The 27,236-nt window shown below is 37.5% G+C and overlaps 1 protein-coding gene across 1 annotated transcript in view; it reads right to left on the reverse strand.

Annotated features, from left to right (window-relative positions):
* Positions 1-2,071: 2,071 nt before the first annotated feature.
* The window catches only part of HHIP (hedgehog interacting protein), a 70,924-nt gene continuing 45,759 nt past the window's right edge, over positions 2,072-27,236 (reverse strand). The window contains exons 5-13 of the mRNA XM_059470759.1: positions 24,025-24,176; positions 23,413-23,586; positions 22,434-22,577; positions 21,429-21,550; positions 19,229-19,352; positions 18,741-18,871; positions 18,080-18,161; positions 7,709-7,857; positions 2,072-5,302 (exon numbers count right to left, since the gene is read on the reverse strand). Of these exons, the coding sequence (XP_059326742.1) occupies positions 5,109-5,302; positions 7,709-7,857; positions 18,080-18,161; positions 18,741-18,871; positions 19,229-19,352; positions 21,429-21,550; positions 22,434-22,577; positions 23,413-23,586; positions 24,025-24,176 (1,272 nt within the window). The 3' untranslated portion in view covers positions 2,072-5,108. The remainder of the gene's footprint in view (positions 5,303-7,708; positions 7,858-18,079; positions 18,162-18,740; positions 18,872-19,228; positions 19,353-21,428; positions 21,551-22,433; positions 22,578-23,412; positions 23,587-24,024; positions 24,177-27,236) is intronic.

Here is a 27,236-nt window from a genome sequence, read left to right on the forward strand (position 1 = left end):
GTGCACTGATGTCTGAAGTTAAGATCTTCTGCCAGCTAAGTGGATATCTTTTAAGGACTTAATCCTATAACTAATGAAGTCAATAGGAGATTATCAGTTCACATCAATGGGCTTGGAGTCACGCCCTCAAAGATTAAAGTAATCCTGTACTAAGCTTTCAGGTGGCTTCTGCTGTTTCACACCTAGATCCCAAAAAGTACGTGCCTTATTTCGCTGAATTACTCTCTTGTTGAAAAAATAAAACTTTTCAGCAAAATAGACTTAATTTTTTTTCAATGTTTCTGAAAAAATTTTTACTGAAACTACTTACGGGAATATTTATTTATAAGGTTTTTGTAGCCAGAACCCAGATTATTTGGTACAAATTTTCTGCAAATTTGAATTAAATTTAAAGGGTTGGCTGCATTTTTTATGAGTATGTTCCATTTTATTTTTTTTAATATTGCAAAATGAAAATAATATTTTTTTTTATCACTTGGCTTCCTTCTGTTTTTTTCCAAGACAAAGAACACCTTTTAAGTTGGACAGAAGATCAAAATGGCAAAATTCCTAATTAAAGTGATACACAGATAATCTAAATGAGAGTAAATTAAAATGCATGAATGTCTTTTAAGAATTTACATGATTAAAGAGAAATTAGCAGAACAGGCTATCCTTGGACTTGTTTTTTCCACGTAGAACTAATCTTATAAATGCCTATTTCATGGATGCAATCTAATCTTATAAATGCCTATTTCATGGATGCAATTAGAATTAGATGTATGAAAACTCATTTTCACCATAGTGCAACTTTACACCTGTGGAATTACTTCTTCATATTTCCAGCGTCTCCATTTTGCATAATTTTACAGGAAAAGGTCCTTGTTTCTCAAGCCAAATTGGAGAAAATGTGTACTGAAAAGCTAAATTCCATCATGCCAGGGATATCATTCTGGTTTTCAGTTAAGTAGATTGCATTGGGTAAATTTGTGATAAACACAGTGACTGAAGTGATTTCTGCCCTCCTCCAGCTCCAGTCTGTTTGTGCCTGAGCTGTGTGAGGCTGGAACTCCTGGACTGTGAGTGCCCAGCTAAGACACAGTGCTAAAAGTCACTATAAAGTAACAACATTCTATGCAATGGCCAAAAGATAAAAGGGAAGATGTTGAGGCACACATCTGTCAGGCACTTTCAAAATTAATAAGCACCTGCAGCAACCAGGGATTGCTGGTGTTTGCTGTGGGTCTAGAAAGGAAGAAGCTGCAAAACCAAATGTGGACAAGTGAGTGAAAGAAGGAGAGAAACAGAGGTGTCTTGTCTGTGATACAGAATTTATATTCTTATTTATACCTAACTTACACTTTGTTTGCATGAAATAGAATAACGTGTGAGGATTTAAAGGTAAAAAGGGTTTGGATCTGAGTCCCTGTCTGTTAACAGAAGAAATTTATTCCCAGAGGGGGAGGCTTTGAGTTAGTATTTCTTATGGGGCGCAGTAGAAAAATGAGTTTACTGTTTTTCTGAAATGGAGTGAAATGATTTGGAGCTGCTTTTGCATAACATCTTTTTGTCTCCCTACTTATCTATGGAGTAAAGATATTTCTCCTTATATTCCAGTAACATGCCTTCTTTCTGATCAGCAGCATGTAAAAAGAGAAAGATGAGTTTTCTGTCCCAAAATAATAAAGCAGGGGTTTAACACTAGCAGGCATCAGGGAGAGTCATGTTTCTTGCAGCAGGTAGGTTTGTTCTCCTTGAGCAGCAGAAAGGCTGAAAGAATGCCTGAGATGTACAATGTGTTGGGAACAGAGAGGCAGTAGCTCCGAATAAAGGAAGAAATGAATGGAATAAAAGATTAGGAGAGAGAGACACAGAGACAGAGACAACTTGAACACATACATAAAATCCCTTCTGGAGGCCCTTATCTAATTGCCTCATTTATCTAGTTTCATTTATAAGCTCAGTTTTATTCTGGGACACTCTCGGAGGCTGTGTGAGAATGGCTGCAGAATGACCTAACTGGCAACAGGCTTTCTACAGACTCTTTTTTTTTTTTTGTATGCCAATTCTCAGGGCAATTACTGCAGTTGCCCTTTTTATATCAGCATCTTGGGTGGCTAGGCCTGGGGTTTGCTCACTCTTTTTAATAGTATAATTTCTTTTGATAAATAAGCAGCTAGGATTTTTTTTTCTTTCTTTTTTTTTTTTTTTATGAGAATACTTCTTTTCCACTGGGACTTCCTATGAACATGTGGGCTTAATGCAGATGCCTGCTTTCACACAATATAAAAGATGATTTAAAAATGAAGCAAAACAGTTTCACAAACTATCTCCTCTCTCCTTCAGAACTTCACTTAGATTATTCCTTAATTTTGAAGTTTTTATGGAATGATTCAGAGCAATTTTTTTTTTTTTTAAATAAAACAACCTGAAGAATTTTGCTTAAATTTTTGCTTAAATTTGAAAGTGATTTTCTGGGTGCAGCACAGTTGATGTGAGTTTTTGCTGTTGATTTGAATGAAGCCTGGATTTAATTCTTAGCTCTTACTGGATTTTTATTTTCAGATTTCACTAGCAAACTAAATTTTCATTATTATTAAGATCAAAACTCCAAGATCATTGTTTTCTGTTCTCTGCATGACTGTGGCATGTATATATTATTGTGAACTCCAATTTAGGTGCCATCTGTGGTATTTTTTAAGGCACTAAGCAGTGAGAAAAGAGCTATCATGTCTCCCCAGCTGGTTGCTGAAAACAACATGTCACAGTAGAGTTAAAGTTGGGTTTATTTTTAAATATATTTCATTGAAGAAAGTGTTAAAGATGTTATCTCTGTCAGATATTTCAACGTTGCTAAAATACTTCAGCGACTTTCTTGCCTTGCTGACTATGAAGAGTGTAATAAAACCATGCTATGTGACAGATTTAGACAGCTGGCTCATTCATGAGAAGTTCACATTTTTGTCACCCACGTTGAATAAGGAAAGATTAGATGCTAAGGTCAATTTACAAAAATGGTTGTCAGGACATTTTTTAATTGTAGAACTTTTTGTGATGGAATTCAGGGAAAAGACTAAAGGCAGAAAGCAGTGGAGACAAAGAGCTGCTATTAACCTACAGATGCTACCACAGGGTTCATTTTAAGATTGGTCACACTGCTTAGCCAATGAAGTGTTCGTGTGACTATAAGGGACCACCCTTTTCTGGGGTGAGAGGGCAATTTGGTCTTCATGCTCATTTAATCCCAAGATGTCTTTCAATGGACTGTCAGTTGAATCTACATTGTGCAAAATTATGCATGCACTTTTTAATGCAGACCATTGTTCTCTGAGCACTTAACCAAGATTTCTCAACCAATTTCCATTTGGCATGAGGTCACTGAAACCCAGGCAAACATATATGGAAGGCAAATGGAACTGTCTGTTCCTCAGAGCTGGAATGTGTGAGACACAGAAATGCAAGTATTGGTTATGCTGTAATTTCAGATTTAATACTCGCTAAATGAACACTGACAAATTTCTGAAAAGGAAAATTTGTTGCATGCTGCTGCCCTGGAGAGTGATTTTACTACTAGAATGTAACATGAGGAAAGTCTTTTAGATCTGTTTGACTAAAGTGTTATCAATCTTTGATGCATGAGCAGCTGCTTCTAAGGACCACAGGATGTGCACACTGGGGCTGCTCTGCTTTCTTTTCTTAGGCAAGATTCTGTAAAAGCTGCAGTAGGTAGTTTGCAGGTAGTGCAAAGGAAAGCTGATAGTTTGTAAGCAGTGAACAAAGAAACTGGCAGTAGAGCTGGAGATAAGAGGGCACCAGTTCTGCAGATACATCTAATTAATTAATACCTTAGAAAACCTGGCTACAGCACATACACCACATTTATTGATGCATTTACAAACACTTGGTTTTCTTGGCTCTCTGAGGAACACTTAGAACCACATTTGGCAAGAGCTGCTGTAGGTTTTGTACAAGTGACACCGTGCACAGGCAGCCCATGCTCATGAGAGCTCTTTCCCTGGGACACCCCATTCAGTGTGGCATGGGCAGAGTCTGCCTCTTGCACTGCCCTGCTACAGTGCAAATCACTTTATGGACACTTGAAACACATGCTGCAATTTTATTAGGGTTGGTGGATGTTTGCTTTTTTTTCTCATCCACTGTAAATGAACACAAGTTGACACAAGGGTACATTTCTAGATTAGATCCACAACACATTGAAGTGTGTGTTTGCTCCCTCTTTCCCAGTCTTTCCAATTACCTTGGTGAAAAATGTAACTTTAGTATTTTACAGGACATGGTAAAGCTGTCTCATCTAGGTGATGTCTATATTATAAAAATAAAATAAAATAATATAAATATGTAACATGAACCCAGTGCCCATCGTTAAATAAAATATATGATAAAAAACAGACCTTCTAGGATGACTGGTTTTGAAATATGCGAATATAATTTAATTATTAAACACTTGAAACAATCTTGATATTAAGCTGCGATAACCAGATTTTTGCATCTATGCTAGATAAAGAAATAACATTCTGTAATAGAGTTACATTGATGAAAGTGAAGGTTACAGTCTTAAAATGAATTGCCTAGATAGGAATGCATTAAGCAGTTCTGAAATATTGTCTCATGATGGAGTTCAGTTTACCTTAGAAACTGTTACAACTGGATTTTATTAAGTCCAGCAGTTTATACAGCCATGTTTGGAAACTGCTTTCTCACTGCTATAATCAGATAGGTACAGGAACGAGATTTCTGGGATGTCAAAGAATCCATTAAGACATCAGCAAAGTCCTTTGACGAAAATGTGTTTTACAGTGGAATTGCTTTGTAAACTATTTCTCATGAAGAAATAAATATTAAAAAAGATTCCACTCTCTGCAAAACCGTATTTGTGATAGCGGCTGCGTGTGTATGTGTGCACATATTGGATATCGGGACGCCTGTGGAGACGTGCAGGAATATTTACACACATACAGGGGATTTTTCTGCACATTGGTGGATATTACACTTAAATTAATAAAGGAAATCAAATCACCGGTGTTTGTTGCAGGATAACAGTCTTTCAAAAACGACAGGATTCAAAACAAATGCCCGCTGAAAGTGGAGTTTCCAAATAGTCCCAGAAACTATACAATGTAGCTGGTTAGATCCAGCAAATAGGATGTCATGTCTAGGATCTGATCCAGAATACCTGCCCTTGTCACTCTTCGGATGTTTCTGTCCACTTGTTCACACTGGGGGCCGAGATAGCCTTTTTTACACAAGCATTTATTGGGCCTTACACAGACACCTCCATGTCGGCAGGCTGGGTCACATTTTGCTGTGGGTGAAAAAACCAGAGATTTTCTAATTTGTTTAGATCATCACAAACTAAAAAAAAGATACACTACACATTCATTTAGAGCTTTTCTAACCTTGTAGTGATAAAGCATATAAATTACAAACAACATAGAAAGGATGAAATATTAGGAGTGTTGAAGGCACATTTTCTAAAGGTTTAGACTATAAGAAGGAGGAAGTAATTTTGTATATCTGTGAGGATGTTACCTGGGAAAGACTGATAAACTCAAATAACAGATTTTTTATGAAATATCCAATTCCCATATTCAGGTTTCATTTAGGAATCTCAGGCACACTCCTTTGTATACTCAGAATTCTGCACGACACACATGCCTTAGCAAAGCACACTACACCTGAGCAGTGCACCCAGTGCACTCCTTTAGCTCTTGAATCACTCAATGCTGGGAACAAAACTGAATTCCTATTGGAGAAAAAAAAAGCCAGGGTGTTTTTCAACCATTTTTATCAATTTTGTAAGTTTCAAAGCTTTCGCCTCTCTTTAGCAGATGCCTGGCGATTTATCTATAGAATTCTAGGTCAATTAGGTCAATCAGCTTGCTTCAGTCTTTCAAATATAGCTCCTGTTTTAAATTGTAGCCAGTGTTAGCAAAATTAATAATCCATGACTTTAGTTGTGGTAGTATTTTCTTCTGGAGTAGTCACAGGACTGTGATATATATAATGTATATAAAATATCTTTCTTTTTCTGCAGGTGTTATGCTGCTTAATATTATTGATTGCAATGAACTTTAATATGGATTTATGGATATTTATACTACACTCTAGATATGCAGGTTTTCTTGATTCTAAGAATTTCTTAACTACATGAAAAGGAAACTCATACCTTGTAAGGTAAATTTTCTTATTTAAACTATAATAGTAACTTGAGGTTCAACTTAGACCATCCCTATTAATTGTTGTGTGGGATACAGGGAAGAAAGATCCTTAGTCTAAATATTTTCTGTGGCTTTCTTGCTCATCATGTCCATCAAATTATCTATCATAAAGCTGTGATTTTTAAAACAAAACATCTTATTCAAGACCCATTTATGTTCATGTTGGAGGCATTTTTTACTTTTTAGTTCCACTTGGACCAAGGCTGTAGATGGTCCTCATTCTCTAAATGCAGGACAGCTCTGGAAAGTGAGGACAATTGAAGTTGGGATATTTGGCCAGATGAGCTCATCCATTTCTCTAACCTGCCTTCATTGCTGGGTTGGGAATGGTCAGCTCATGAGTCTTTGCCAGAACGATATTTTATTAGTGGTTTAATAATTTCATTTCATTCCAAAGTCACTTCTGCTCATCACTAAAAACCTGGAGGTTGCTGAAATTTACACTCCAGCCTACATGGACTTCATAGTTGACCCTGCTTCCCCAGGGCCCTCCTAAGCGCCCTTCCAACCTGAATTATCCATGATCCATTGTGGGATCCTTGTTTTCCCTTAGTCCTTGCTATTTCTTTGAGTTCTGCTGCCACAATATGGACATCTCAGTGTTAATCTCTCATCTGGTCAAAGTTGCTGTCCAAAATATGCCCGGTCAGGGGCCTCTGCTGATGCTGAGGAATAAAATCTTTGTAATAACATCTCCTGTTACCCAGGCTGGCTCTGGGACAGCTGCACTGGCCAAAATGACACAGCTCAGACAGAGCCACAGCCTCTGAGACAGCGATGGCACAGCTGGGACACTCTAGGCTCATTCACCCCATCCCTTGGCTGGCACACCCATCACCTCAGTTCAGTCACAGTCACTTTTCCAAGTGACTTTTAAAAGCTAAAGCAACAAGATAGGACCTGATGAAATCACTGTAATAATGGATCACAATAACATTGATTATTTGCTGTTTCATGATATATTGTACAGAGAATTCTCCTCAACAAACTGGTAGAGCCATTTCATTTGGCAGGATCAAAAGCAAGAATGTACCAAAACTAAAATATATGCATTAAATTAGTGAAGTGCAAAAGATGCAATGGAGACCTGCAGTTCTTCTTTACCATCTTTCCTGACAAGTCACCTCTCTTTGACACTGACAGTGATGATACTGGAAGTGGAAGGTGAATGTCCAAACACAGGACATGTAGTGACTGCACCTCCGTTCATTGGAAAATCTTGGTGAAAAAAAAATACTGTTGTCATGTTTATGCTATCAATTGCATTCTGCACTGGCTCACAATGCATTAGATGTTTTAGCAGTTGCATTCATCTAAAGACTTATTGTTCTCCTGCAGCTCATGAAATCGGTATTTTCTAATGTTGTCTTACAACTGAAGGCCAATATATTGGTCAACATATACTGACAGTTTCTCTGAGCAAATAATTAAAAGCCAACTATGACATGTCACTGCTTTTTCCACTTGTTGCTGTGGATCTGTATACAAACCAGTTCTGCAGAACTCTCCTTCCCAGCCTTGATTACAGCAGCATTTTCCTGTGGGAGTGCAGTGCCCGTTCCGACAGTGCCTTGAGCATTCAGATGTCAGGATCTGTGCAGGCTGAGCTGTTCTTTTGCATTCTTCAGGGACTAAAGGCCTGAAAAAACCCATACAAACCAAACAGAATTAAAAGTCAGGATCAAGAAGAAAAATTTTGATTTTTAAAATAAAGGCCTGATTCTCTGCTGTAACATTATCAGTGGGAAAAATAATGAGATTTCTTTTCCTCAGAAAAAGAAGTAAGCCTAGAGATGATATATTACAGGAAAATACAGTACAATTTTCTATTATTTTATGTAACTGCCTTCAGAGATCTTCCACAAGATTAAGCAATATTCCTTGAGAATTCTTGAAGCATGAACCTGCCAAAAGCAGCTTGCTGAAGGTTTATCTTCATAAAGCTGCCAGCTTATTGCAGGCAGTGATGGTGTTTTTTTTTTCATTTCTAGCTGATCTAGATTTCCCCTAAGAAAGGGGGAAGAGTAACCTGAACAAGTTTTATGGCATTGTGATGTGTAATAATTTTACAGAAGTATTTCCTCTGTCTACGAATTCAGCTTTAAACTGCTGGCTTTTTATTTCCACATTTCCACAGAATGATATTTGGATTGTGCATTCTGGATGCTTATTTAAGCATCTGAACATCAGAAAAGACTTTTTCACTCTGAGAGTGACTAAGCACTAGCACAGGTTGCCCAGAGAGTTGTGGAGTCTCCATCACTGGAGATACTCAGAAATTGTGTGGGAAATTGGCTGTGGGAGGCCCTGTTTGAGCAGGGTGGGTGGACCAGGTGCCCTCCAGAGATGCCTTCCAAACTCAGCCATTCACCATCAGGTGATTCTGTGGAATGTGTGCACAAAGGAAATTCTACTTCAGATGGCTTAAAATATTTCTGACACTGGATGTTTTGGTTAGGATGATAGGACCATCCAAAGGCTACAGGTTCCCAGTACAGGTACCATGTTGTGTCTCTGCTGTAGGTTTGATTGCACAGGTACAAGTTTGGAAAAGAATGTCAGGATCTCCCAAGTGGTCTAATCAAGTAATTGAAATAGGAGCATCATGGAAAATTAAGTTAATTAGTGACAAATACAAAATTACTCATTCCCCAGGAAATCATCTTAACTACTGCCATACATACTAAGCCTGAAATGAGCAGGAAAAAGATTCTAATAGTTTAGTGGAGAGCTTAGAGAAACCTTGGCTAAGTGTCCAGCTAGAATCCAAACAAACCAAAATAAAATTCTGAGAGAACAGAATAGAATAGAATAGAATAGAATAGAATAGAATAGAATAGAATAGAATAGAATAAGACATTGTTCCTTATACTGGCATCAGTATTAACACCCCAATTATGTGCAAATAGCTGGAATAGCAGCTTGTGCACTGATTACTCTGTCACATATTAAATTCTTAGACTGATACTCCTGTGCAGAGGAAAGGATATCTTTTGGGGTCTGAGAAAGAATGGGTATGATGGAGATGTAGAAAACGGTGACTGAAGAAAAATAGGGAAAAAAAATTGGCATTCTTGTTTATCTCCCATTTCAACATCAGAAGAAACATCAAGGGAAAAAAATTAAGCCAAAGAAAATAAAATTAACTAGCTGAACTTGTGACTACTAAGATATCAAAAGATATCTGAAGGCCATGTTCTACTAGGATTTTAAATAGATATTTTTGTGTGCAATGGCGCCATTCAGAGTAATATTGGATAGGATAAAAATAATTTTTTAAAAAATAAGAATTCACACCTAAGTCCCTCACCAGCTGACTGGGCTTACATTTCCCCCTCCCATTTTGACATGCATCTTGTTAATGGTTCACTACAGGGTTTCTTGCATTTTTCCTTGAAACAGGGCAATAGAGTACAGGCCCACTGGTTTGTTTCAGCATAGCACTTTCTCTGCTCAGTCTTAATTACTACCATGATTATTTAAACATCCACACACAAGAACTGGTTCCCCAAAGAGGTTAAGGACAGAAAGAATGTGTAGGTGCTTCTCTAGCATAGCACCAAGTCCTGATTTCCAAAGCATTTCTGAGAATCAGACTGAAGGTCCTGTATTATTTAAGGGCTTTGAAACATGTTTTGACACCTTTGGTGCAGCATATTTGAAACCCTTTCAGTTTTACTGTTTACATATTTCCACAGCTATCTTTTAAATAGAATGCATTATTTTTTTGACCTGTAAGGACTTCCAGTTCTGTAATGAGCAATGATTGTATTACATAGTTCTGGTTAAGAAAGTTCCTACGCTTAAAAAATTATTAGCAATATTCATATGCAACGATGTTTTGGAAATGGTTCTAGAAAATAATATGATTTTCAGTGGAGATTTTTTCAGATTTAAGGTAAAAAGAATCTGTCTTCTAATTCCTACATCTGGAAGAAAAATCTGCATTTGAAATTATTTCTGTATGGCCAACTGCACAGGATGCAACATTCTTTACCTGTCACTACTTAAAGCTCATTTATTTCAAGTTACTTTAAATGGGAGGCTTCTCTTTCTCTTGCTCAAGCACAATTTCAGTACAGAGTTTAGCAGGAAACATAACCTCAGGCTCCTGGAGCATCTCTTGGAAAAGAGCTCCAGTGGCATATCTTTAGCAAAGAATGACCTCTTTAGTCACAAAGGTATTTTATTTGGGAAGATAATGATTTATTTTATTAATAGATGTGAAATATTTGTCTGTGATAGCACTGTAATACATAGCTCTTTTTGAATGCAATTAGGAAGGCAGAAGTCACACTTCTTTGTATCCAGCTGAGCATGGTTGGTCACTTTAATGATTTAAAGTTTTCTACCGCTCTCGGTACTTGTGAATATAACCTTGCCTTTTATTCTACCATCAATCAAGAACTTGCACTCATCAGCCTTGGATAATATTTATTAATGGTGGGGTGGAGTAGAAACAAAGATGGAAAAAATTCTGGTTGGCAAGGTGCCTTAGGAGAAGACGAATACAAATGCAGCTGCAGTGGAATCCTCGCGTGTGAGAATGGCTGGTTTCCCTGAGCTGTGCTCTGGGAAAAGCCACACTTCTTTCTCAGCATTCAAGCGCTGCTCTGGGACCAAGACGTGTCGAGAGAAAGCCTCTGCCCCACAGCACTCACACTTTGCATTCTTAGGGCTTGGAAGAGGTGGAAATGTTCAGGCTGAGCACAAGTTGAAGTGAGTCTCACAAAGATAACGCAAGTCCTGAAACCGACTCTTGGGTCTTGATCTCTCCTGCACTTAGACAGGACCATGATTTTGTTTATATAACCAGTGCTTCTCTGTGTCTCCTGATGTGGAAAATGGAGAGGAATAGATGGAGCCACACTCCAGGCTGCAGAGAATTTTTTTCCTTGTATCCCTCAATCTATAAAACTCTAAAGGGTACAGCTTGATTACTCTTACAGTAAGCACTATTTGGTCCGCAGAAAGTCAGCCAAAAATGTAGCTGATAATGACTATTTATATGGTCTGTACAATTCTAGTTATCTTAAAGAGCTGTTCATATATACAGTACAGTACAGTATATCTTGCTTGTTAAAACAGGCTTTCATGAAACTGTATAACAACTCTAAATGTATGGAACACGAAGGAAAAGTTGTACTGGGGGCTGGGGCCTCGCTGGATCCCTTCGCTGACGTGTGCAGTGAGCCGGGAATTCTTGACTCTGCAATGTGTAAAATAATTTTTGCTGCCTTACCATAGCTAGTAGAAGAAAGCTGTCTCTACTGTTTAGATGCATTTAAAAGTCCAACATGCTTTAATAATTAAAACTCATTCTGGCATAGCTAAGGACTTCATGCTTTCTTCAGCGCATCTCTGTTCGCGGCTCCACGGAACACACAGAGTGGGTTAGTTGCTGTATGTGCTGTCTGTAACTCAGATGTGCATAAATCAATGCAAATGGAGGGCCAAACTCTGCAGTAAAATAATGGTACTGAACAGAAAACAATTCCTCCACCAGGCTTTTGACACAACATCAAAAATCTCTACTTCCCTACTAAAGTGAAGGAAAAAAAAATGCAGACAAAATTCTTGGATGTTCAGATTTCAAACAGGAGAAATCTTGATACAAAATATATTGAATGTTGTGCTTCAATTACCTGCATATAAGATTTAGGTATTAGAATGATACTTAAGTATATCACTAACATTTGTGCATCAGTTGTTGAGGTTTTTTCCTTTATAAGGGAAAATGTCAAGAAAAAATAATTTTGTTTCACTCCTTGTCATAACCTAAATTTACTGCTTGTCATAGAATAAATATAGCATCTCTTCAGGTGCAGCTTCTAAAATTAAAAACTATACCTTTAGTCCTGGGAGAGATGCCAAAAGCTCGTTACTTGTCTCCAGATTTACTACATGGGAATAATGTGGAAAAAACTCACGGCTTTTAAGATTTAAACTCAGCAGCATATCAAATTTATTCTTATATGGTATACTTGTTCATGACCTCTAGTCTTAAGAAATTCTGTCATGTTTGAAAACTAGTCCCTAGCGAAGCCTGTATCAATGTTAATAGCTAAGAGGTCAATGCAACTGCTAAACAGTTTGTATTACTGTCAGGGTGGTCATGAAAACAACACCTGCTGCATGAGCACTTGGCAGCTGGGTCAACAGGCACTGTGGGAATTTATCAATTTAGGGGGCCACTTGCATAACACTTTGACTGATGAATTGGGAACGACTGGCTTACTGGGCTAAAGCTGCTCTATTATGTGTGACTTTCTTTAGGATGGCAGAGGCTTCCTGCAGGCTCCAGAAAATAAGCAAAAGATAAACTGAGCTGTTTTTTTCCTTATAAAGTGATAAAAAGTGAGAACTCCTTAATAGCCAATACTAGAAAGACTTTAAGAAAAGGGGAAAAAAATACAAAACCAAAACAAAAACTTTTACAGTCAGTGAGCTGTGATGTGATTGAAAAAAATCCTTAGGTTTTTCCATCATGGTTACAAAGGAGTTTTTGTGAAGTACTTCTGTAAAGTGAAACTCTCTGGACTGGTATTCGCAAAAAGCTCTAATTTCTCTTTAGTGTCTCTTGTGGGAACAGTAACTGCATGTGGGTAGGTAAATGAGATAAGAATTTTGCATGCTCTGGCTAAACTAAACATAATTAGACATTAATTCTGGCTTTCCATTCCCTCAAATGACTTAAGGGATAGTAACTTTCTGAACAGAAAGAAATCATATGGCCCACCTGGGTTGGTGAGGGCATTCACCAACAAAATTGGCTCCTTCTACAGAGAGTTTCCAGTAGGAGCTTTGGAGTTTATCTATAACCATCAGAACTGAGTATCTTGATGCAGATTACTCTAAAACTGTGTGTTTACATTTCCACAGGAATTGAAGGCTCAAACAGAGCTTCACTTTCATAAATGCTTTTCTTCTGTCATACCACCAAACACTCCTGACTCATGTTAAAAAATCAAATCACTAATGGTTTTCTAAAGAGCCTGAACAGCGTCAAAATGAGGCACGGCCTAGATATTGTCCCTTGGTGTCTGAAATCAGCCTGTTTGGAAATGCTCTCCAAGAGCGGAAACCCCAGAAGGTGATGATGGAAAGGATGATAAGTGGAATTATGTACTCTGGAGGGGCATGAAAGAGGAGTGAGGTGGTTTGAATCAAGTTCAAGTTTCAATCCAACGGGAAGCAGCAATTCCGGCTGCTGATATGAAACACATTGAAATCCAGATCTATAAGGTGTTACGAGGAGAGGAAGAGGAAATCTTCTTCTGTGTGCAGGAACACTTGCTCAGGCTCTGCCCTCCTTCATAAAAATCACCTGCTGGTTTCAGTGAGCCACCCTGGTCAAAACAGTCACTCATCCCCTTTGGAATCACTGTATGGATGGTGGCAAACTCTTAAAGCTTCACACTTAAAACTTCACAGCACATCTTTTAAAAGGAAAACTTTTGCATTGTCTGTCACTTCTAGACTCTTCTCTGGGTATCTTTCCTTTTATCTGTAATTTCCTTAGAAATTAAAGTGATCATATTATAAATATTCTGAAAGAAAACTTACAAAGCCTCTTTATGGCTGTTCTTCCACCATACAAAGTTTATTTTCTTACTTCTTGGTCTAGTGATAATGTTTAAATTACAGAGTGTATGGACCTATCAACAAATCTTACTTATTTAAATATTCATTTTCACAGTTGATTTTCTCCTCTCATCATGCTAGAATAATGATTGCTTTTTCTTTTCTAATGGGTTTGTCTCCTATTTTCTCTGTTATTGACTAATTGGAATCTTTTGACCTCTGTACATTTTCTACATCACTATTTACTTAGTTGATTTTTCTTTTCAGTTCATCAACACTTGTGATTGATATTAGTATGTATTTTTAGAAACAGAAAACATGATAGAAAAGTTATAAACAGAAAGTAGAAAACTACAAAATAAAGAGATTTTGGTGTTTGGTCACAAAAACAGTTTATAAAATGCTAGTATTTGCATTGACCTTCAGGATATCTGACTAACCCTACCTTTTAGTTTAGAAGAATACAAGTCTTTCTCCCTGTATTTCCTCACTAGTTCCAAACCCTGGAAAGTAGTAGTAATGGGTTTTTTTGATAATCCTCAAAAAATGGAAATATTTTTCAGAGACAGTTTTAACTTAAAAATGTCTCTCAACTGCCAGTTTAACTAATGTGCCCAATGTTGATTTGATGTGCCTGTAATTTTTAATGTTTCCCACATCTCCTCCATCCTCAAAGCTAAATATGCTGTTGGCTATACTCATTTCTCTATGGGATTTTTGGTAAAATGTAGTATACCTATATTTTGCAGCACTTCACATGCTTAGGGCTTTTTTTAAATAATTTCATTGTCTGTGAGCTCTCAGGCACAAATGTATCATTATAACAACCTTTTTACAAAGAGAAGGATTATTTCACTCAGTGCTTTCAATGCAGGTCTATTTAGTTATTGATATGAAGTATTTGGAAGAGCTAAACAGAACTTTTACTGTGCTACCTGGAATTCTGTATTTCAAACTGCTTTGGTAATTGTGGGATTCAGAACCTCTGTGTGGATCATGTTCATAAATTTACCATATATCACCTCAGTTAAACACTTCATTTCTGTTACACTTGTAGGATTGTTGTAGAATGGGACTTTCCCATTGCTGAGTGTTGAAGACTAATGCAAAGAGTTCTTTGGATTACCCTCATCTTCTGATCTCCTAATGTTTAACCTGCTCACCTTATTTGATTTTTTTCTATGTCCAAGTAATAGATTTCTGTCTTAAGCTACATTTGAGATAAGAAAAATAGGACTCATGGTTTTGTTTGATTATGCAGTAGTTTTCCACAAGACAAAAGGACATGGCCTCAAGCTGTTCCAGGGGACGTTCAGGTTGGACATCAGGAAGTATTTTTTCACTGAAAGGGTTTTTAAGCATTGGAATGGACTGCCCAGGGAAGTGGTGGAATCACCATCCCTGGAGGTGTCCAAAAAACACCTGGACATGGCACTCAGTGCTCTGGTTTAGTTAACAAGGTGGTGATCTGTCAAAGGTTGGACTTGCTGATCTTGGAGGTCTTTTCCAACCTTAATGTTTCTTATGATTCTAAAAAGATCAAAAGAAATAAAGCCCTGCACCTTCATGTAATGTTTATTTTTTAAAATAAAATAATAATTTTGTAAGCTTGCAGCAGCTTACAAATGACCACAAGGAGAAGAAGGTTGGGTTTGCATGGAACTGTTAATTTCCAGCAAGGGGCTACTCTAGGGCATGATAATTTTGTTCTTCTACACTGCCCCAGGCATTGAAGATTATTTTGCAAATTAACAGGTCTGCCAGGGACCACCTCTCACAGGGGTTTTTTAGTAAGTAATGAATTTCTAAGACATGACAAATCAATAGGTTCATTATTTTATTATTACCACCTACTCATAGTCCACCTGTAGCATCCTTACTTTGTGTTTTACAAAGCTTATTGTGGTAGGGTTTATGTGAATATTTGTTGCATTGGTGTGGTGCACACCACGAGGAGAAGCAACAAAATATTAACATGGAAAAGAATATTATCTTGTAAATAACATTATTTTGTTACTAAAACTTTACATGAACATTTGCCAAAGCCATGGAGTTTACATGGGTGGTATGAACTCAGCATGGAATGGTAAATATATCTCCCATGCTCCATTGTGGAAGTCACTCATTATCCTTCCCTTAAAAGCTGCAGTGGTGTGAGATTGAAAGACAGCAAAACTCAAAACTTTGCCTGAATGAAAATTATCCCATGTTTCTGAGAAGTGTTACCAAAAACTATATCCCTGTGCCACAGTCTGTTTAATTTCAACTGTGTGCCAATTTACAAAAGTATTTTATAGTTTTCTGGTTACTTTCACCAGTAACCAAACACAGTCTTGACCCTTTTCCACGCATGAGAACAGCCAACCATGAGTGCAGCAATGGGAGGTCTGGCCTTTCAGGTATGTCAGCTGAAGACCACCCTACTGGAAGAGGTAACAAGAACAAAAAGCTGAGGTCAAAAAAGGCAGCCCCATGTAATTAGATACTAATAGTGGATTTAGGGTGTAAAATTCACTTAAAACCATACACCAACAGACTAAACAATCCTAGGAAGAATGGCAAGTTTTGTTCTAAAAAAATGTTTTCAATACCAGAAAGCATAAATAAAACATACATAATAACCTTGACTGACAGACTGCACCAACCTGCAGTAACATCTGCTTCCAAATTATTTGTTGTAGTTTTGGGGTAGTACAATTATAAAACACTGAAAGTCTACTACCCCTGAAACTCTAACTTACAGTACAGTGTGCAACCAGTGTCATGATTTTCTTGTTGTATTCCCTTGCTATCCCACTAACAATGTCTAGAATTTAAGTCTGACAAGAAAATAAATTCCTCCCTTAATAGGAAAGCCAAAAATGGAAGTCTGACTGTATCTGATACCCATGGAGGAACATGCTGAAGTAGATGCTGAACAAATAGGCAGCTGCTTTTGTAGGGTGTGATGGGGTCAAAGTAATTATACAACAAACTTCACTTCTGATGGCTGACTCCTTTTGTGTTGATTTCTGATTCTTTTGCAGGATGGATGTGCAACTTTTACACGTCAGAACTTGGTCTGATAGAGCAGCAAGATCCATCATGGAGAACATGGTATTCCTCCAGCTAAAGTGAGTATCTATCTGCTAATCATCAGCTCTTATTGCTGCTGGGGCCCCTGGGTCATGTTGGGAACTGGCTTTTTGCAGTCCTTCCAGATTCCTTAATCTTTTCATACATCCAGCTGCTCTGCAAAGATCATGCCTTGAGGAGCTTTGCCTTGATAATTTTCATTTATCCTCATTTTACAACTGGTAAATTAGTCTCAATAATTAGAAAAATCCTATTAATTCCATGTCTTATAAATCACTTGAGTGGGATTTATAAGCCCTTTGGAAGCAGTTCTTTAAGAATAGTTAAAGAATTCCCTGTGTTTCTGGCACAGAGTCCAAGGACAGAGGATTTCCCTCCTTGGTGCTCCAAGCCTGCCAAGGGAGAGATATGTAATAGAAGGGGTATGGAAGGGGTATGTTCAATATTAGTGAGCAGTGACAACTCACACCTACTGAGAAATGAGTCCTCTCTATTATTGTCCATTGGTGGTATCTCCTGTACAACTGGAGAAGAGATATTTGGGAAAGACTGAAGAGATATTTGGGAAAGACTGAGCGAGTCCCTTAGAGCTTACTTACAGCCAAACCAACCCTGGCTAGGACTCACAGGTTATTTTCTGTACTTGCTGTTTAGTACACAGAACAGGTTTTGTCTCACAGTGCTGATCTTTGGAGGCAGCTCCTGTTGTGCTCTGTCCCACCACAGTGGCAGGTGAGGAAGCAGCAGTGCTGGGGAGAATTCCAGCAATTGCCTTCCACTGGTGCTGCATAACTTTCTGTGGTGCTTACAAATCACTCGGCTTCAGAACTACCAGGAGCATCTTCTTCCAGTCCATATGGTTCCAAATTAAATAGGTCAACTTCTCTATGAAAACACACTAAGAATATACATCTAGGTGGGAAAGTGCAGCTTTCAGCACAATGTCAAAGTGTAAAAATTCCCAGAAGTTAGCGCTGGTTACCCCTCTGCTGTTCTTACATTCACTTCCTTTGAGACAGTGAATCAATTCTGCTTGCTGCTGCTGGAACATTTGCTTTTAGGGAGCGCCCTGCATCAGGAATTTTCCTTTTTATTGAACAACAGTATTGCATAATTCAGCCACATGAACAGAACTGCAGTTACCTTCTGGTTTTTAACCTATTGAGGAAAAGGCTGATCCCAAAAAGAAGTGCAATACTCACCTTTTTGGGTCAACGATCTTGTAGAGTTTTCCACTGTGAGGCTGTGTCATACTTTTACTGCTTGATAATATGTAAATCTCACCTGTTAGGAAAAACAGTGGAATAAATTACTTCTCCTTTCCTAAGATGTTAAATACATGACTTTTGTGATCTGGTTGTATTTGCCAAATGAGATTTAAAAAACTTCAGAAGAAACACTGAAATATACAAAGGAATCATTTGTTATTTGAAAATTTATATAAGCACTTTCCCCAAATGGATGCTAAAATGTGAAGAACATTCTATCATGAGGGTTTTTTTTCATATAGTATAGAATTGATTAAAAAAATTAAATAGGTGAGGAAGGGAGAAGAAGGGTCAGTCTGCTCATATCTTTGCCCTTTAATTCTGTAATGCTGGAAATAAAAGCAAGTATTTTATACATTGTGTCATAGTGAGTGCCAGGTTCACAGCATGTGAGACACAATAAGGATTTTTGCCCTTTCCAGTGACACATTCTCTTCTCAGTTCTTCCTACAAGGCTGCTGAGGTGTAGCTGAGAGCAGTGAAAGCAGCTTTGACGTAGGACAGATAGCCTTCTTTTTAAACATTTAATTATGAATACCGCTGCAGAAATTACTGATAAGCCTTATAACTTAAGAAAAACTCTTTTAGTATTTACCTAATTCATCTTCTCCAAATCCCAAGACAGGGCCTGAAAAGAAACCTCTACATGAGCCAGTGTTGCCAAGACAGAGGGGTTTCTCTTGCCACTGTTTGGTTGCAGGACTCTGTTGCAGTGTTAAAAAATTTCTACATTCACAAACACATAAAAAAGAGAGTTATATTACATTTTGAACAGAGAGTTTTCATTGTCCATATAAATAAGTAAACACTTGCTGCAAGTAGCATCATAGATACATCTGTGCAGTTCTTTGTCTTACAACTTCTGTACCTTTTCCCAAGGATTAGGTACGTTCTGTATGTCACCATTCATTAGAATGCTGCGCTATTTTATTCCCAAATCTAGAATCTAATCTGCATTACCCCACTGCTAAACTGGCCAAGTGACACATCATACAAGACTGTTGGTGTGGCTTTACACAGGCAGCTGAGTGACTGAATCCACCTGCCATGCATTGCTGTTTGCAGTGAGCTGTACACACGTACCCGTTGCGGTCTCCAAACACGTAACTTCCATAGAGCCGCTCCGACTGGCAGCCCCGGTACACAAATCCACCAACCAGGGAGCCACTGCTGAAGGGCTTGAATTCTAGAAGGGAGGGCTCACTCTCTGAAAAGGAACTACCGTAGCATTAGATCATATGCATTTTCATATTGATGCACATCTAGGAAAATGTCACTGCCTCAGTTAAAAAGATTAATTCCATTTAAAGAGTCCTCAGAATTCAGGATGCATTGACATTGCAACGTTAACATCTCAGAAATGAGATATTAAAAAAAATCAGAAAATTAAAACAAAGTCTGTTTGTGAAACAATCCATTAAAGATTTCAAAAGGCGAGGCTATAATTGCTTTCTTCCATGTGCACAAGCTGGGAGAATAAAACTACATAAAGATCAGGCTGAAGTTCCATTGAAACCAGAGTGATTACTGCTGTTAATTTCTACATGTCAATCTGTCTGCAGACTGGATCTCCTGAACTTCAGGAACAAAATAACCCCCATTCACTGTAGAGTCTAGTGCAGAAATTCCAGTGATTTTCAGTAGAATTAGTTTTGAAATCCTTTCAATGGTTTGAGAAACTTCCCAATTCACAGTTTTAAAGATGGTATGTGTGTTATATCCCATAAAACACTACTATTACTGGCTGTATCTTCTCATGGTAATTTATTTTATGCTGCTGTATTAGTTGCTATTCCTGTACTTCTTTTCTGCTTTTTTATTTCACAAAACCACAGATTTTAGTCCTATCAAACAATTCTTCAAGGAAGTTCCAGTCTACATGTTCCTAATCATGCAACCAAATACCACTTAGGGTACAAGCAGGCTCCATTTGACATGCTAGCTGCATAATTTTAAAGAAAGCCACAGCCAGTTGACCATTTTTTAATAGGAATTTTTTTTAGTCAGCGGGCTATCTGCAAGCCTTTGAAAAATGCATTTCCCAGAGTGTTCTACATGAGTTAGAGCTGAAATTTTATGGGGGAGAAAACAGTGATGAACTCTTTTTATTGAAGCCATTGACCCACAGCGTAGTATTAATATTGGCAAGCTGCTCGGGACAGACACAATATTGTTAGTTTACTCTGCAATAAGGATGCAGTCAAAATTCCATTGGAGCAGTGGTTAACCAAATATTATTCTTTGGTTTGGCTTTCATAAAATGGACACAGAAAATCCATGCAATAACTGAAGTAGTACAATTGCATTATGCTATTGTGTCCTGTTGTGCCAGCCAGCCCAGCTGCTTTGCTTTTAAGGGGAGTACAGGTGGGAGAACCCAGGGATGTGATTAAAAAGGGAAATGCTACGTTCCAGGAGACAGGCCAGTTCTCAATGCCTTTAGACACCGTTGGCATTTATCGCATGTTACCATCAGGAATTTACAAGGTGCTAAATGGGCAGTCAAGGCAGGTGATAGCTCACAGGAAGTATCACCTGGCTTGCCTGAACTTGCAAGGGACCTTGGTGAGCACCAGAGTTAAACATCAAACTGAAATTGTGACTGGCAATCATACAGATTCAGAGAGAGCATGAAGCACTTTAATATTTTAAAGTCCTGAATTGAGTGTACTTATCTTTTTGTAATCTAATCTAAACTAGTAATTTATTATGAAGTAGCAGCATAGTGCCTTTTTCTAAGTTTTTTATTTTTAGTAACATTTAAACAGAGCTCAGTCATTTCCCTGTTTGGTTGTGGTCTGCTGTTGTCTATCTCACTTTTTCCATTATAAGAGGCACATTACATGAGGTTTCCATTCTCTCTCTCAAAAGGTTATTTGTGAAAGACTAAGAATACTAAGAAAACTAAGAATGCATTTCCATCATTTCCTGATATTCCAAAATATTCTCTTTATGATCCAAAATATGCAGCAACAGTGAGATCTTTGACAGACTAGCAACTGTCAAATTTGTTAAATCTTATTTACATGATATTCTACACCAACAAGAACAAAGTTGAGTCATTTCCATTTGGTTTTGGCCTGCATCTTTTATCCGCTTCTACATTGAAGATTTCTTTTGAAAATATAGAAATTTCGCTTCTATCTCAGATAAGTAGTCTCTATGCTGTAAGTTTCCTATCATGGCTATACAGGCCTTTACATATTCTCTTCTTTTTCTGTTTATTATTCCATGGAAACAGAACCTGACTATTGCCAGCAGCTTTACCCTGGATAGAACTTACCATAGTCTTTGCCCTTTATTATTTGTAAGATTCTTGCTGAAGATCTGTTCTTTCCATTTGAATCTGAACAAAGTATAGTTAAATTGACGTTTACATCTGTTGGGTGCCGGTCCACAGCACACCTTTAAAACAGCAACAAAAAAAGAGAAAATCCATGAGAAAGGTGAGTTCATAACATGTAACTATCAATATGAAGCATTACATTTTAAAGCATTATTGTTTCTTTGTGGTGCCTATTGTTTCATTTGAGGGACCTTTTTCATGCTGAGTCAAAATACCTGAGAAACGCATTGGATTTATGCACAGGAGATAAGACAATTTCCCATTCCTCACATTTCTATGTAATGTGAAATAAAACGATTTTCCCTGGTGATATAATGTAGTCTGCAATATAGCACCCGAAAAGAATAGTGCCTTAAGCTAAATGAACTTACATGGTGTAGGAATTTTGGACTGTTAAAAAGTCCAAGAATCAAGTCCTTATCTGAACAACTTGACTTTCTGATTTTTTTTCAAACCAAGACTTTAAATGTCACTTCAGTACTACCACCCACCTAATTTGCTGAATTATGTGTTGTTTAGTTAAAGCATTGTTCTCCTCCTTGCTATTGTTTAGATATCACCAGATGTTCTCATTTGTTTTCCACGTGCCTTTTTTTCCCAGTCAAGATTTCCATTTCAGCTGTACTTTACCAGCTTTCTCCTTTAAGCTCTTTTCTTTCACTAAGGTAGTAATTTTATTACTAATTAAAGCTAAAAATTCTGTACTTTGTTTCTGTCATTTTGGTCTTGACTTGTAGTAGCTGTGCATGCTCTTCTCTTTCCCCTTTGCCAATGTACATTTGTTTCTAACTGTGACATATGTGTGGAGGTGGAGGAGTGGAAGATTCAAAAAGTTCACGAGTGCTTTTATTACTGAAATATTGCTGCCTGTCTGTATAAAAGCAAGCTGGGTTGAAAACTGTCTGCTCCAGAGCAATTTCAGTTTAGCAAAAACTCACTTACCGGCCTGGATTGTGGAGTCCATGTGCAAAAATCTCAGGAGGTTGGTTGGTGCTGTTGAAGTGTGGGTTGCTCCGTGGGATGGAGTAAGGGACATTGCACAGGTCAGTATTGACATCGAGGCGCAATACAGAACCTGTAAAATCACTGAGAGAGTTGGAGGGTAAAATAATTGGGTTTTTAAAGGTGTTTCACTGGCAAATGTAATCCATATAATACTAGAGTGAGCCAGCAAAATAAACAAGCCACTTTACTGATTAATCAATCAGTAGTGATGGATGCAAGTCCATCGTGGTGGATGCAAGTCCAAAGAAGTGTAGCAGAGCCTTTCAGAGATTCACTTTGGCAAATACCTTGCCTTGTTATGTGCAGACCAAAATGTCTCTGATCATGTTGTTGGGAAACAACTTGATCATAAGAATAATGTTCTAAACATCAAAATGATTTAGGGCCTCAAATATAAGGCTACTAAGTCTTTTATACTGTGTGTCATCTAGAGTAATTTTGGATATAAAGTCTTCGTAATTACAAAGTGCTTTTTGCTCACACTTTGGATCCTACTCTTGAATTCAGCGATTTCTAGTCACAATACAATCCAAAGACTAATTATATAGAAAGCAAGTGAGAAAATATATATTGTTTCAATGCAGGTGTTGATACTTTTTTATAAGGATTCAGAACTTTCTCGTTACAAGAAACAGGAGAAACCAAAATGTGTTTTAACTTACATTTGTGACTGAGATGGAGGAAAGGAAAGTAGAGGAGCACACTCTTACCATAAACATGAAACGATGTAATGTTTAAATTAATTCCATTCCATTAATTTAAAACCAGGTACTACAATTGCCCTCTGGTCTGGGTTTTGAGTATACCGTTGTACTTAAGAAATATTTTAAAAACCACAGCAGCACCTGCAAATCTCCTGAGCCAAAGAGGTCTTTGAGCACAATAATAGAAGTCTATCCACTGGTAGTTTTTGTACCTTAAACCATCCATCTCCTCCATGTCATCTAGAGTGATCATGCCATCTCCAAGAAAAATGTATAGGAAGCCATCTGGGCCAAACAGCAGCTGTCCTCCTAGATGTTTTCGATGGAGTTCTGCTACTTCTAAAAACACTCTTGCTGTCCTCATGTCAACTTGGTGTGGATTTTTCCTGCAAGTTAAAGATACGAACACAGTTTTCACAGTTCACTATCTTTGTTCTTCTTTCTGAAAATACACTTGACTCATTCAAATTATACTTCGAGATGTGGATGTTGTAACTTGGCTGAAAAATGCCTAACAGTTATTTCTGAGACATTTCAATTTTCCAGCATTCACAAACAATTACTTTGCTGCCTATGCACAATAAGTAGGAAGTAATCATAATAAAAAAATGACAGAATAACTGAAAAAAAGTCTTAAAAAGAAAAAAACTATGCTCTTCCTATCATTCCAAAATTACTATTTGAAATAAAATCCACAATAGGTTTTCTGCAGGTGCCCAAGTTTATACATTGTAAACTTATATTCATTTTAGAAATCAGAAATACTAAAGTGCAGAGGTTGCTGAGAAATACAGAGTTTGTTAATTTTAGACTTCTACTGATACCTGGATACTGTGTACTCTACAACCCTAAGGATGTGGTCATGAGGTCCAATAGCCCACCGTTCTTGGTTGGTGGTATAAGACACATACAGCTTTCCATTTTTCTTGTAATTGGGGTGGAATGCAAGGCTTAACAGTCCTCTTTCATCTCCTCCCTGCAGTCAAATGAAAAACACAAAGAATTGTGAAGTTAATTATGTTCTTTATTGTGTTTCAGCTGGAACCCAAAAAAAAAAAAAGTTTCTTTCTTGTGGATAATCTTTGCCCAAACTCTTATTTCTTTCCTGACTACTGCACAAAAAGGATTATAAAACATTTCACTTTGGGGAAGTCTTTAAGAGTTAGAACAAGACAATTGCCTTATGTAGTTATCTATGCACAAGTCTGTTACGCCACTTTTGTGGAGTGATTTGTGTATGTAATCTTTGGGAAGCCATGAAGACAAGTTTAAGTGCTGTGAAGGATTCTTTGCTGGGTTACTAGGTTGCTTGTAATTCGTAGAAGATGAATAAAAAGGTCTATAATCAGCAGTCACTTCTAATCCAAGTATCCAAAACCTAAAACACAGTGCTGGCTGCCAACTCCCACTGTCTTGGCAATATGTTTAGAAAACAGTTAAATTGCTTGTGTAATATGTAAACCTTTGTTTTACCCTGGAGGCAGCAACATCAGTTGTCACAACTATGGTGGTCTGTTCATCATAGCTGGTGTACTGTAGGTAATAAGCAGCCTTGGTCTGTGTGCAGAGAAACCATAGTTTTACATATGGTCCCTCACTGGAAAGGGGTTTTGGGTTTGGTTTTTTGGTTTTTTTTTGTTTGTTTTTTTGGGTTTTTTTGTTTGTTTTTTGTTTTTTTGGGTTTTTTTGGTTTTTTTTTAATAGAATTAGAAAAATCTCAGAACAACTTGCTTTTGTTATTATGTTTGCCATGAAGAACAGTACAGTTATATGTTAAGCATCCAATCCATGTAATGTACTGTGACAATGCAAATACCCTGTCAACTTAAATAGAAGGCTTTTCGGTTTCTAAAAAGCTTCTAAAAATGTATGTACTATTACTATGCCTAAAACTGTATTTGTATAAAGGAAGAATAAAACTCAGATTCTTTTTTTGCTCTTGAGGCAATACAGGGAGCGAAGCTGAGGCACGGAAATAAACACAGCACGTAGTTAACAATTCAAATTCAATTAATTATGTGATTATTCACAAAGTGATAGAGGTTTTGGGGTTTGACTCAGGACTTGCCAGCCCTTCAAAACTAGAACCAGTGACTCTGTTGTAGATTCAAGTGCTCTCGCTCTGCACCCATAAGGAGACAACGTTTTGCAACTCTAACCACACCCAAGATAAGTAATTATGAAATTTGAAATTATAACAGAGGATGAAGCTTTAAAATGTATTTGCACTTCAGAGTGATGGATGGGCCTGTCTTCCTGTTGAAAGTCATCCCACAAAGGGCCTAATTGGGAAAGTGCACAGCTTTAATTTATTTTAATTCAACATGATTGCTGTACTTCCTTTTTAATCACAACCACCAAAGAGAAACCTGAGTCAGAAATGGAGATGTAAATAGGTCAAGAGATTTCCATACAAACAGATTTGTACAATGAAATCTGGATCCTGCTAATTTAGAGGCAGACAAAATTTGCTAGTTTGTTTGCTAGAAAAATTTAGTTTCAGGGGGTTATCAGAGAGGTTAGTTTTGAAAGTCTAGTTAGAGCTGCCAAATCAGTTGCAGTCATCATGGATGAAGGGACTGCCAATCCAGCTCTTTCTCCTTTATGAGCCAAAAATAATTCTGCAGCTGAGTCTGAACTGATTGTAGATATTATTGTTTGAGTTTCTAAGAGCTTTGACCAAGTTGCTCTGATAAAGTCTGAAGCAAAGGCAGACAAATCAGTTGCTTTGGGAACAGGAAGGCATATTTCAAAGATTCCTGAGGAATGATTCTGTCTGTTGTGCCCAGACAAAGACAGTCCTATTTCTTCTCCTGAGAGATGAGTTCAACTCATTTAAGGGCTCAGGAATGTCAGTGAGTCACACTAGGTCTGCCATGCAAGGTGAGTTATTGAAAGTATTAGTAAGAAAAGATCTTTTTGTTACTGAGCTGAAGATTTTATTTAGTGCTTGATGCCATGGCAGCCGTCTCAGTGTGAAAGCGAAGTTGTTGAAAGCGTAAACAGGTGAAAATTAAATTAAGAGCTTTTAATGACGCAAGAATGTGAAAAATGAATGAAACACTGGACCTGCAAGGTAGTAACTATGGCAAGTTGCATTTGTAGGATCAGGCCTTGACTTTTATTTATTGCTGCCTTGCATGATTGTTAGAGAGCAGTGTATCACTTTATAGATTGTTTCTATTGCTTCTTGAAATGTTATATTGCTGTTTTTCACAGTCAGATAGACACATTTTGTTCTAAAAAGTCTATTTACTCATGCAGTTAATAAAAACTTTGTGAATATCCCTCCAAGATACTGAAATCAGTGCAGCATCAAGACATTAGTTGGCTCACGTTCAACGAGAAATCCAGATGAGTTTTTCCATATTTAGTTTTCCTGCTTTTGGAAACCAATTCTTCATGTGTATTTTGAACTTTATCACTAACTGGCAAACCTGTTCTTCCCAACCAAATCCCTGCCACACTTCCATAGCTTTTAAAATACCCTCTATGTGCCAGAAAGTATATAGTTTTCTGTAGTATTGTCTCATATGCTGCGTGGTAAATGGAAAGATACCCAGCAAAATCCCTTTAGAGTAGTAATTTTAGTACTACCAAACCAAATAATTCTGTACAAAATCTCAGACTTTCTCTATAGAATATTCCTCTATTTTATTTTTTATCAATGGACTTTTGATGGGAAACCAGCACCCAGGCTTTACAGTCTTTCCTGTGTATACCATGTCAAATAGTTGTATCTTTTTCTTGGCAGTTTAAAAGGTTATTGACATCCTTTTCTTTGAAAGTTTCCCTTTAGATGGAACCAGCACCAACAAACTGTAGATGACAAATCAGCTTGTATGAGATTCTGCACTGCACTATTTGATGAAATAACCATTAATGTTTGTCAGTTGTATAAGGAAGGGCAAGAAGAATGAGACAAATCTTTGTATTCCATTGGGATGTCTGTTGAAGACAAAGAATGATGGTTGGCTGAAATGAGTATTAATTACTTAAACATACTGTGGACTGGGGCCAATGTGAAATTTGTGTC

Source organism: Ammospiza nelsoni, chromosome 4, assembly GCF_027579445.1.
Source record: "Ammospiza nelsoni isolate bAmmNel1 chromosome 4, bAmmNel1.pri, whole genome shotgun sequence".
Classification (NCBI taxonomy): Eukaryota; Metazoa; Chordata; class Aves; order Passeriformes; family Passerellidae; genus Ammospiza; species Ammospiza nelsoni.